General features: G+C 59.6%; 1 protein-coding gene across 1 annotated transcript; it reads left to right on the top strand.

The window, feature by feature from the left end:
* Positions 1–386: 386 nt before the first annotated feature.
* Positions 387–9,020, top strand: LOC123465645 (basic proline-rich protein-like; the record flags this gene model as incomplete). The annotated part of the gene is made up of 7 exons (XM_045165191.1): positions 387–684; positions 1,339–1,662; positions 1,891–2,337; positions 4,233–4,601; positions 6,407–6,656; positions 7,407–8,026; positions 8,464–9,020. Coding segments are annotated over 7 exons (2,865 nt in total), but the record flags the coding sequence as incomplete, so codon positions are not given.
* Between the last annotated feature and the right edge of the window lie 4,005 nt (positions 9,021–13,025).

Raw genomic sequence — 13,025 nt, 5'->3', positions numbered from 1 at the left:
CACCAGCTCCACCACCACCACCAGCTCCACCACCACCAGCTCCACCATCACCAGCTCCACCATCACCACCACCAGCTCCAGCACCACCACCAGCTCCACCATCACCACCACCAGCTCCACCATCACCAGCTCCACCACCACCAGCTCCACCATCACCAGTTCCACCACCACCAGCTCCACCATCACCACCACCAGCTCCACCACCACCACCAGCTCCACCACCACCAGCTCCACCATCACCAGTTCCACCACCACCAGCTCCAGCACCACCACCAGTTCCACCACCACCACCAGCTCCACCATCACCACCAGCTCCACCATCACCACCAGCTCCACCATCACCAGCTCCACCACCACCACCAGCTCCACCATCACCAGCTCCACCACCACCACCAGCTCCACCACCACCAGCTCCACCATCACCAGTTCCACCACCACCAGCTCCAGCACCACCACCAGTTCCACCACCACCACCAGCTCCACCAACACCAGCTCCACCATCACCACCAGCTCCACCATCACCACCACCAGCTCCACCATCACAACCACCAGCTCCACCATCACCACCAGCTCCACCATCACCAGCTCCACCTTCACCAGCTCCACCATCACCACCACCAGCTCCACCACCACCACCAGCTCCACCATCACCAGCTCCACCACCACCACCAGCTCCACCACCACCAACTCCACCATCACCACCAGCTCCACCACCACCACCAGCTCCACCATCACCACCACCAGCTCCACCATCACCACCACCAGCTCCACCACCACCACCAGCTCCACCATAACCACCAGCTCCACCACCACCACCATCTCCACCATCACCACCACCACCACCAGCTCCACCACCACCACCAGCTCCACCACCACCAACTCCACCATCACCAGTTCCACCACCACCAGCTCCACCACCACCACCAACTCCACCATCACCAGTTCCACCACCACCAGCTCCACCATCACCAGTTCCACCACCACCAGCTCCACCATCATCACCACCAGCTCCACCACCACCACCAGCTCCACCACCACCAGCTCCACCATCACCAGTTCCACCACCACCAGCTCCAGCACCACCACCAGTTCCACCACCACCACCAGCTCCATCACCACCAGCTCCACCATCACCACCAGCTCCACCACCACCAGCTCCACCACCACCAGCTCCACCACCACCACCAGCTCCACCATCACCAGCTCCACCACCACCACCAGCTCCACCATCACCACCAGCTCCACCACCACCAGCTCCACCATCACCAGCTCCACCACCACCAGCTCCACCATCACTAGCTCCACCATCACCACCACCAGCTCCAGCACCACCACCAGCTCCACCATCACCACCACCAGCTCCACCATCACCAGCTCCACCACCACCAGCTCCACCATCACCACCACCAGCTCCAGCACCACCACCAGTTCCACCACCACCACCAGCTCCACCATCACCAGCTCCACCATCACCAGCTCCACCATCACCACCACCAGCTCCACCACCACCAGCTCCACCACCACCAGCTCCACCATCACCAGTTCCACCACCACCAGCTCCACCATCACCACCACCAGCTCCACCATCACCAGTTCCACCACCAGCAGCTCCACCATCATCACCACCAGCTCCACCATCACCAGTTCCACCACCACCAGCTCCAGCACCACCACCAGTTCCACCACCACCACCAGCTCCACCACCACCAGCTCCACCATCACCACCACCAGCTCCACCACCACCACCAGCTCCACCACCACCAACTCCACCATCACCAGTTCCACCACCACCAGCTCCACCACCACCACCAGCTCCACCACCACCAGCTCCACCATCACTAGCTCCACCATCACCACCACCAGCTCCAGCACCACCACCAGCTCCACCATCACCACCACCAACTCCACCATCACCAGCTCCACCACCACCAGCTCCACCATCACCACCACCAGCTCCACCATCACCAGCTCCACCACCACCAGCTCCACCACCACCAGCTCCACCATCACCAGTTCCACCACCACCAGCTCCAGCACCACCACCAGTTCCACCACCACCACCAGCTCCACCATCACCAGCTCCACCATCACCACCACCAGCTCCACCATCACCAGCTCCACCACCACCAGCTCCACCACCACCAGCTCCACCATCACCAGTTCCACCACCACCAGCTCCACCATCACCACCACCAGCTCCACCATCACCAGCTCCACCATCACCACCACCAGCTCCACCATCACCAGCTCCACCACCACCAGCTCCACCACCACCAGCTCCACCATCACCAGTTCCACCACCACCAGCTCCACCATCACCACCACCAGCTCCACCATCACCAGTTCCACCACCACCAGCTCCACCATCATCACCACCAGCTCCACCACCACCACCAGCTCCACCACCACCAGCTCCACCATCACCAGCTCCACCACCACCAGCTGCAGCACCACCACCAGTTCCACCACCACCACCAGCTCCACCACCACCAGCTCCACCATCACCACCACCAGCTGCAGCACCACCACCAGTTCCACCACCACCACCAGCTCCACCATCACCAGCTCCACCATCACCACCACCAGCTCCACCACCACCACCAGCTCCACCACCACCAACTCCACCATCACCAGTTCCACCACCACCAGCTCCACCACCACCACCAGCTCCACCACCACCAGCTCCACCATCACTAGCTCCACCATCACCACCACCAGCTCCAGCACCACCACCAGCTCCACCATCACCACCACCAGCTCCACCTCCACCAGCTCCACCATCACCACCACCAGCTCCAGCACCACCACCAGTTCCACCACCACCACCAGCTCCACCATCACCAGCTCCACCACCACCAGCTCCACCACCACCAGCTCCACCATCACCAGTTCCACCACCACCAGCTCCACCATCACCACCACCAGCTCCACCATCACCAGTTCCACCACCACCAGCTCCACCATCATCACCACCAGTTCCACCACCACCACCAGCTCCACCACCACCAGCTACACCATCACCACCACCAGCTCCAGCACCACCACCAGTTCCACCACCACCACCAGCTCCACCATCACCAGCTCCACCATCACCACCACCAGCTCCACCACCACCAACTCCACCATCACCAGTTCCACCACCACCAGCTCCACCACCACCACCAGCTCCACCACCACCAGCTCCACCATCACTAGCTCCACCATCACCACCACCAGCTCCAGCACCACCACCAGCTCCACCATCACCACCACCAGCTCCACCATCACCAGCTCCACCACCACCAGCTCCACCACCACCAGCTCCACCATCACCAGCTCCACCATCACCACCACCAGCTCCAGCACCATCACCAGCTCCACCATCACCACCACCAGCTCCACCATCACCAGCTCCACCACCACCACCAGCTCCACCACCACCAGCTCCACCATCACCAGTTCCACCACCACCAGCTCCAGCACCACCACCAGTTCCACCACCACCACCAGCTCCACCAACACCAGCTCCACCATCACCACCAGCTCCACCATCACCACCACCAGCTCCACCATCACAACCACCAGCTCCACCATCACCACCAGCTCCACCATCACCAGCTCCACCTTCACCAGCTCCACCATCACCACCACCAGCTCCACCACCACCACCAGCTCCACCATCACCAGCTCCACCACCACCACCAGCTCCACCACCACCAACTCCACCATCACCACCAGCTCCACCACCACCACCAGCTCCACCATCACCACCACCAGCTCCACCATCACCACCACCAGCTCCACCACCACCACCAGCTCCACCATAACCACCAGCTCCACCACCACCACCATCTCCACCATCACCACCACCAGCTCCAGCACCACCACCAGCTCCACCATCAAACCACCAGCTCCACCATCACCAGCTCCACCACCACCAGCTCCACCACCACCAACTCCACCATCACCAGTTCCACCACCACCAGCTCCACCATCACCAGTTCCACCACCACCAGCTCCACCATCATCACCACCAGCTCCACCACCACCACCAGCTCCACCACCACCAGCTCCACCATCACCAGTTCCACCACCACCAGCTCCAGCACCACCACCAGTTCCACCACCACCACCAGCTCCATCACCACCAGCTCCACCATCACCACCAGCTCCACCACCACCAGCTCCACCACCACCAGCTCCACCACCACCACCAGCTCCACCATCACCAGCTCCACCACCACCACCAGCTCCACCATCACCACCAGCTCCACCACCACCAGCTCCACCATCACCAGCTCCACCACCACCAGCTCCACCATCACTAGCTCCACCATCACCACCACCAGCTCCAGCACCACCACCAGCTCCACCATCACCACCACCAGCTCCACCATCACCAGCTCCACCACCACCAGCTCCACCATCACCACCACCAGCTCCAGCACCACCACCAGTTCCACCACCACCACCAGCTCCACCATCACCAGCTCCACCATCACCAGCTCCACCATCACCACCACCAGCTCCACCACCACCAGCTCCACCACCACCAGCTCCACCATCACCAGTTCCACCACCACCAGCTCCACCATCACCACCACCAGCTCCACCATCACCAGTTCCACCACCAGCAGCTCCACCATCATCACCACCAGCTCCACCATCACCAGTTCCACCACCACCAGCTCCAGCACCACCACCAGTTCCACCACCACCACCAGCTCCACCACCACCAGCTCCACCATCACCACCACCAGCTCCACCACCACCACCAGCTCCACCACCACCAACTCCACCATCACCAGTTCCACCACCACCAGCTCCACCACCACCACCAGTTCCACCACCACCACCAGCTCCACCAACACCAGCTCCACCATCACCACCAGCTCCACCATCACCACCACCAGCTCCACCATCACAACCACCAGCTCCACCATCACCACCAGCTCCACCATCACCAGCTCCACCTTCACCAGCTCCACCATCACCACCACCAGCTCCACCACCACCACCAGCTCCACCATCACCAGCTCCACCACCACCACCAGCTCCACCACCACCAACTCCACCATCACCACCAGCTCCACCACCACCACCAGCTCCACCATCACCACCACCAGCTCCACCATCACCACCACCAGCTCCACCACCACCACCAGCTCCACCATAACCACCAGCTCCACCACCACCACCATCTCCACCATCACCACCACCAGCTCCAGCACCACCACCAGCTCCACCATCAAACCACCAGCTCCACCATCACCAGCTCCACCACCACCAGCTCCACCACCACCAACTCCACCATCACCAGTTCCACCACCACCAGCTCCACCATCACCAGTTCCACCACCACCAGCTCCACCATCATCACCACCAGCTCCACCACCACCACCAGCTCCACCACCACCAGCTCCACCATCACCAGTTCCACCACCACCAGCTCCAGCACCACCACCAGTTCCACCACCACCACCAGCTCCATCACCACCAGCTCCACCATCACCACCAGCTCCACCACCACCAGCTCCACCACCACCAGCTCCACCACCACCACCAGCTCCACCATCACCAGCTCCACCACCACCACCAGCTCCACCATCACCACCAGCTCCACCACCACCAGCTCCACCATCACCAGCTCCACCACCACCAGCTCCACCATCACTAGCTCCACCATCACCACCACCAGCTCCAGCACCACCACCAGCTCCACCATCACCACCACCAGCTCCACCATCACCAGCTCCACCACCACCAGCTCCACCATCACCACCACCAGCTCCAGCACCACCACCAGTTCCACCACCACCACCAGCTCCACCATCACCAGCTCCACCATCACCAGCTCCACCATCACCACCACCAGCTCCACCACCACCAGCTCCACCACCACCAGCTCCACCATCACCAGTTCCACCACCACCAGCTCCACCATCACCACCACCAGCTCCACCATCACCAGTTCCACCACCAGCAGCTCCACCATCATCACCACCAGCTCCACCATCACCAGTTCCACCACCACCAGCTCCAGCACCACCACCAGTTCCACCACCACCACCAGCTCCACCACCACCAGCTCCACCATCACCACCACCAGCTCCACCACCACCACCAGCTCCACCACCACCAACTCCACCATCACCAGTTCCACCACCACCAGCTCCACCACCACCACCAGCTCCACCACCACCAGCTCCACCATCACTAGCTCCACCATCACCACCACCAGCTCCAGCACCACCACCAGCTCCACCATCACCACCACCAACTCCACCATCACCAGCTCCACCACCACCAGCTCCACCATCACCACCACCAGCTCCACCATCACCAGCTCCACCACCACCAGCTCCACCACCACCAGCTCCACCATCACCAGTTCCACCACCACCAGCTCCAGCACCACCACCAGTTCCACCACCACCACCAGCTCCACCATCACCAGCTCCACCATCACCACCACCAGCTCCACCATCACCAGCTCCACCACCACCAGCTCCACCACCACCAGCTCCACCATCACCAGTTCCACCACCACCAGCTCCACCATCACCACCACCAGCTCCACCATCACCAGCTCCACCATCACCACCACCAGCTCCACCATCACCAGCTCCACCACCACCAGCTCCACCACCACCAGCTCCACCATCACCAGTTCCACCACCACCAGCTCCACCATCACCACCACCAGCTCCACCATCACCAGTTCCACCACCACCAGCTCCACCATCATCACCACCAGCTCCACCACCACCACCAGCTCCACCACCACCAGCTACACCATCACCAGTTCCACCACCACCAGCTCCACCACCACCACCAGTTCCACCACCACCACCAGCTCCACCACCACCAGCTCCACCATCACCACCACCAGCTGCAGCACCACCACCAGTTCCACCACCACCACCAGCTCCACCATCACCAGCTCCACCATCACCACCACCAGCTCCACCACCACCACCAGCTCCACCACCACCAACTCCACCATCACCAGTTCCACCACCACCAGCTCCACCACCACCACCAGCTCCACCACCACCAGCTCCACCATCACTAGCTCCACCATCACCACCACCAGCTCCAGCACCACCACCAGCTCCACCATCACCACCACCAGCTCCACCTCCACCAGCTCCACCATCACCACCACCAGCTCCAGCACCACCACCAGTTCCACCACCACCACCAGCTCCACCATCACCAGCTCCACCACCACCAGCTCCACCACCACCAGCTCCACCATCACCAGTTCCACCACCACCAGCTCCACCATCACCACCACCAGCTCCACCATCACCAGTTCCACCACCACCAGCTCCACCATCATCACCACCAGTTCCACCACCACCACCAGCTCCACCACCACCAGCTACACCATCACCACCACCAGCTCCAGCACCACCACCAGTTCCACCACCACCACCAGCTCCACCATCACCAGCTCCACCATCACCACCACCAGCTCCACCACCACCAACTCCACCATCACCAGTTCCACCACCACCAGCTCCACCACCACCACCAGCTCCACCACCACCAGCTCCACCATCACTAGCTCCACCATCACCACCACCAGCTCCAGCACCACCACCAGCTCCACCATCACCACCACCAGCTCCACCATCACCAGCTCCACCACCACCAGCTCCACCACCACCAGCTCCACCATCACCAGCTCCACCATCACCACCACCAGCTCCAGCACCATCACCAGCTCCACCATCACCACCACCAGCTCCACCATCACCAGCTCCACCACCACCAGCTCCACCATCACCACCACCAGCTCCACCATCACCAGCTCCACCACCACCAGCTCCACCACCACCAGCTCCACCACCACCAGTTCCACCACCACCAGCTCCACCATCACCACCACCAGCTCCACCATCACCAGTTCCACCACCACCAGCTCCACCATCACCACCATCACCAGTTCCACCACCACCAGCTCCACCACCACCAGCTCCACCACCACCAGCTCCACCATCACCAGTTCCACCACCACCAGCTCCACCATCACCACCACCAGCTCCACCATCACCAGTTCCACCACCACCAGCTCCACCATCATCACCACCAGTTCCACCACCACCACCAGCTCCACCACCACCAGCTACACCATCACCACCACCAGCTCCAGCACCACCACCAGTTCCACCACCACCACCAGCTCCACCATCACCAGCTCCACCATCACCACCACCAGCTCCACCACCACCACCAGCTCCACCACCACCAGCTCCACCATCACCAGTCCACCACCACCAGCTCCACCACCACCACCAGCTCCACCACCACCAGCTCCACCATCACCAGCTCCACCATCACCACCACCAGCTCCAGCACCACCACCCGCTCCACCATCACCACCACCAGCTCCACCATCACCAGCTCCACCACCACCAGCTCCACCACCACCAGCTCCACCATCACTAGCTCCACCATCACCACCACCAGCTCCAGCACCATCACCAGCTCCACCATCACCACCACCAGCTCCACCATCACCAGCTCCACCACCACCAGCTCCACCATCACCACCACCAGCTCCACCATCACCAGCTCCACCACCACCAGCTCCACCACCACCAGCTCCACCATCACCAGTTCCACCACCACCAGCTCCACCATCACCACCACCAGCTCCACCATCACCAGTTCCACCACCACCAGCTCCACCATCATCACCACCAGCTCCACCACCACCACCAGCTCCACCATCACCAGTTCCACCACCACCAGCTCCACCACCACCACCAGTTCCACCACCACCACCAGCTCCACCACCACCAGCTCCACCATCACCACCACCAGCTGCAGCACCACCACCAGTTCCACCACCACCACCAGCTCCACCATCACCAGCTCCACCATCACCACCACCAGCTCCACCACCACCAGCTCCACCATCACCACCACCAGCTCCAGCACCACCACCAGTTCCTCCACCACCACCAGCTCCACCATCACCAGCTCCACCATCACCACCACCAGCTCCACCACCACCACCAGCTCCACCACCACCAGCTCCACCATCACCACCAGCTCCACCATCACCACCACCAGCTCCACCACCACCACCAGCTCCACCATCACCACCACCAGCTCCACCACCACCACCAGCTCCACCATCACCAGCTCCACCACCACCACCAGCTCCACCACCACCAGCTCCACCATCACCACCAGCTCCACCATCACCAGCTCCACCATCACCACCACCAGCTCCACCATCACCACCAGCTCCACCATCACCACCACCAGCTCCACCACCACCACCAGCTCCACCACCATCACCAGCTACATCACTACCATCACTACCATAATTGTTATCCACCTAACAAAAAGGTGAAGAGATATTCTAACACAACCTGAGCATGTGAGCATTGACTGTCCACCTTAGGGGACTTCAGTGAAAGATGGACTTGTGACTCCTCTGGAGCTTGGGATGCATGGGGTCTTTCGTGAGTTGGGAGCGAGGGGGTTGGCCTGACCACAGGCCAGGGGCTCTGCACCAAGACAGCCCATTGCCCACCAGATGTGGAAGTGGGATGTGACTGATTGGCTGTCCAGGGTTAATCTTCCCAGGGTTGGAGGACCTGTGGTGGGAGATGAACTCTGAATCATTTAGAAGTTTAATCTCAAAGCCAAACACCAAACAAAGGGTTTCTTTGATTTGATTTGATTTTTCTTACTGAACTGACGGACTGAGGCAGGTCACTCTTTCTACTACTTCATGGACAGCATTCGACAAAGCTGAGAATTCTTACACAATTCCCTTGAAACAGAGCCTGACTGAGTCTGAGGCCATGAATGAGCCTTACTGGTGGGATTGTAAGGAAGGAGAGAGGAGGACCCAGGAGAGGTGGGGTGCACCCAAGGAGCCTCTCGAATGAGCTGGGGTGATCAGACAGCACTGTGCTCCCCTTCCACTCAGGGCCTCCCCTGAAACTCAGCTGCTGGGCAGATGGCATTCATGGTGGCAGTCAGGCCCTCACTGCCTGCAGACCAGGCTGGGGTGAAACCTCAGATCCCATGTGACCCTGCCAGTCTCTCTCCCCCTATCTGACAGTGATAGAGCCCAGGAGCCTTGGGAGCTGGGGGGTCACAGAGCAGGCTCTTCTGCAGGATGCCCCAGCCTTGGGCCCCCAGTATCTTTAAATATAACCCATGGGGTTTCACTGGTGCCCACTCTCTGAGCCCTTTGTGACTGCCCCTCCCCAGGACTTACAGGGGAAGTGGGTCCCTGAAGGAGCAGGACGAGCGTGGCCTTCCAGCTGGACCAGCACTGCTTCCTTGGTTACCTGGCTTACCTGGAGCCTGGGCCTGAGATCAGAGTGAATCTGGCTCTGGGTTCCCTCAAACCTCCTGCCACCTTTCTGCTGGGGACCTTGGCTGGCCCAGGAGACACCAGCCCTGCTCCCCTGCAGCCGGGGCCTCAGGACAGGAACCTGGGCTGGAAACAGACGGGGGAGAGCCCCTGATAGACAGCTCCTGGTCCAGGCCCAGAGTGTGTGCGCCTCCCACTCAGTCCCCCCATGCCATGTCCCTGAAGCGTCTGGCGAAGGTTCTCGCTGGCCCATGGGGAGGCTGACCTGAGCAGAGTCAGCCATGCTGCAGCCATTAGTGTGATTACTGGTGGCCCGGGATGGGACCCGCAGGTGACATATCCTGCATCCCAGCCACTGGGCACGTCTCCGGATGGGCGGATCAATAAGGACATGCTTTCAATGTGACCCCAGGGCTGAGGGCTCGGTTTCAGTTCAGCAGAGATGTTCTGACTCCCGAGTGCTCTGGGCCTGCCTCCTCCTCCACAGTTTGGGGCAGAGGGGTGGCTCAGGGAGAATCTGAGTTGCATAAACAAGATTTTGCTGAAGCACATGGCCCCTCCACCAGTTTAGATTCCCTTTTCCTTTCTTTTCTGTCTCATTTTTTCTTTAATAAACAGAGTTTGGCTATTAATAGAAACGGAGAGCACATATATTTACTGGGTTATATTTAAAGATACTTCCACCAGTAAATGCCTGATGGCTTGTGAGTTGAGCACAGTGTTCTGGAAAGGAATCTAATTTATCCACAGGAACACTCTTATAATTTCCTCCCGTTTCCACTAAAGATAATGTAAAATATTATTGCTATGTACGAGCTCGTGTTTGACCGTGAGGGTGGTGATGATGTTGAGAATGATGAGAATGATCACAGTGATAATAATACTGCAGATCTGTGATTAGGGGCCTCACTTAGCTTTCTGAAAATTGGTCTACATCCCAACTGTTTTCTCCTGATCCTGGCTGGGTGGAGAAGTGTCCCTGTCTACACACCTCTGGTTAATTGACTGTTGTCAGGTGCTGTACCCTCTGATAGGTCCATTGCATGCATTGTTCCTGCTCCTCAATCAGAGGACGGGAGGATCCTCCTTTCCCAGGGAGAAAACGCAGCCTCAGCGATGGAGGGAGACGTGTCCTGCAGCTGGTGGTGAGCCTCTGAATCCAGAGCAGCTGGACCACAGCCTGACTGTCCTCCTGCAGCACAAAAAGGTTCAGGGACGGCTATGTGTTCTGTACAGAACAGATCCCGTGGTGAGTGTACAGAGTCAAGGGGTGGGATGGGACTGAAGGACACCCTCCCACACCCCAAGCTGTTCACTTTGCCAGGAAGGCTCTCACCCTTTGTTCAGGGCCAACACCTGCCCCTCTGTGAAGCTCCATCACAAAATCCAGGTCCTCTGAAAGTCCCCACTGCTTCCATGGGTGGAATTAATCCCTCTAAAGGAAATCAGTCCTGAAGGAAATCAACCCTGAATATTCACTGGAAGGACTGATGCTGAAGGTGAAGCTCCAGTATTTTGGCTACCTGTGCTAAGAACTGACTCACTGGGAAAGACCTTGATGCTGGGAAAGATTAAAGGCGGGAGAAGGGGACGACAGAGGATGCGATGGTTGGCTGGCATCACCGACTCAATGGACATGAGTTTGAGCAAGCTCCAGGAGATGGTGAAGGACAGGGGAGCCTGGTGTGCTGCAGACCATGGGGTTGCAGAGAGCTGGACATGACTTAGTGACTGAACAGCAATGACAGCATCCTGGCCCAGTTCACTGCATGGATGCTCTGCTCCCCTCTGAGCACAGCTGTGGGGTGCCACATGGGCTCTGTGTTTGTCCCTGTCCTGCTCCATCAGCATCGTGAGAGGTGTTTCCCACCCCCAGACCCCACCAGGGACTCATGGAAAGTTGATGCTACAGAAGTCTTTTGGATGACTGAATGCATGGATGCGTGGAGAGGCAGGTGAAATCTGCAGGGAGGTTAGATACTGGGCCATGGAGTCCTGTCTGTACTCGGCAGGCCATGGAGAGCAACATGAGGCTTAGGGCAGTGCAGGGAGGTGGATTTTGGGAAGCTTCGCAGGATAATTGGGAATGACTTATTGATGCAAAAGGGCATCAGTAAGGTGCCTGGGATCTGCTGGAAGGCCCAGGGATGAGCGTTGAGCTACGTCCCCTATTGTCATCCCCACAACTTGATCCTAGCCCCTGGTCAGGCAGGGAGGTGTGGGGGTGACCCCCTGAAGTGAACGCTAGCTTGATTCTGTACACTTATCTAGGAGGTGGAGCCTGGTCTTTTTATTGAGGCATGCTGCCAGGCAATGCAATGGAAAGATGATCAGCTCTGCTGTCCAAGGGCATGGCTTCCGGTCCTGTGCCCAGCTGGCTCTGTCCCACCTGGGCACAGGTTTGAACACACCCCATCATGGACTCTGCCCCCTCCTCTAGAGTTGGTTGGGACTCACTGGGGGCAATGAATGTCGAGAACAATAGTGCTAGAAAATGGGAAGGAGTATTATTCAGAGCCATCAATATTAATTACAAATGTGTAGGAGTCATTCCTTTCTCCCACCCTTGAGTCCTCTGCACAATGGCCAAGAAAACTGACAGCTGAATGAATACTTAAACCATCTCACAGCTTCTCCTCCCTCTGAACCCTGAGGTGCAGCTTTCCTCACCCTGGGTTGTCCCCAACCTCAGCAC

Source organism: Bubalus bubalis, chromosome 4 (genome assembly GCF_019923935.1).
Source record: "Bubalus bubalis isolate 160015118507 breed Murrah chromosome 4, NDDB_SH_1, whole genome shotgun sequence".
Taxonomy (NCBI): Eukaryota; Metazoa; Chordata; class Mammalia; order Artiodactyla; family Bovidae; genus Bubalus; species Bubalus bubalis.
This window is presented reverse-complemented; position numbering and strand designations above follow the sequence as displayed.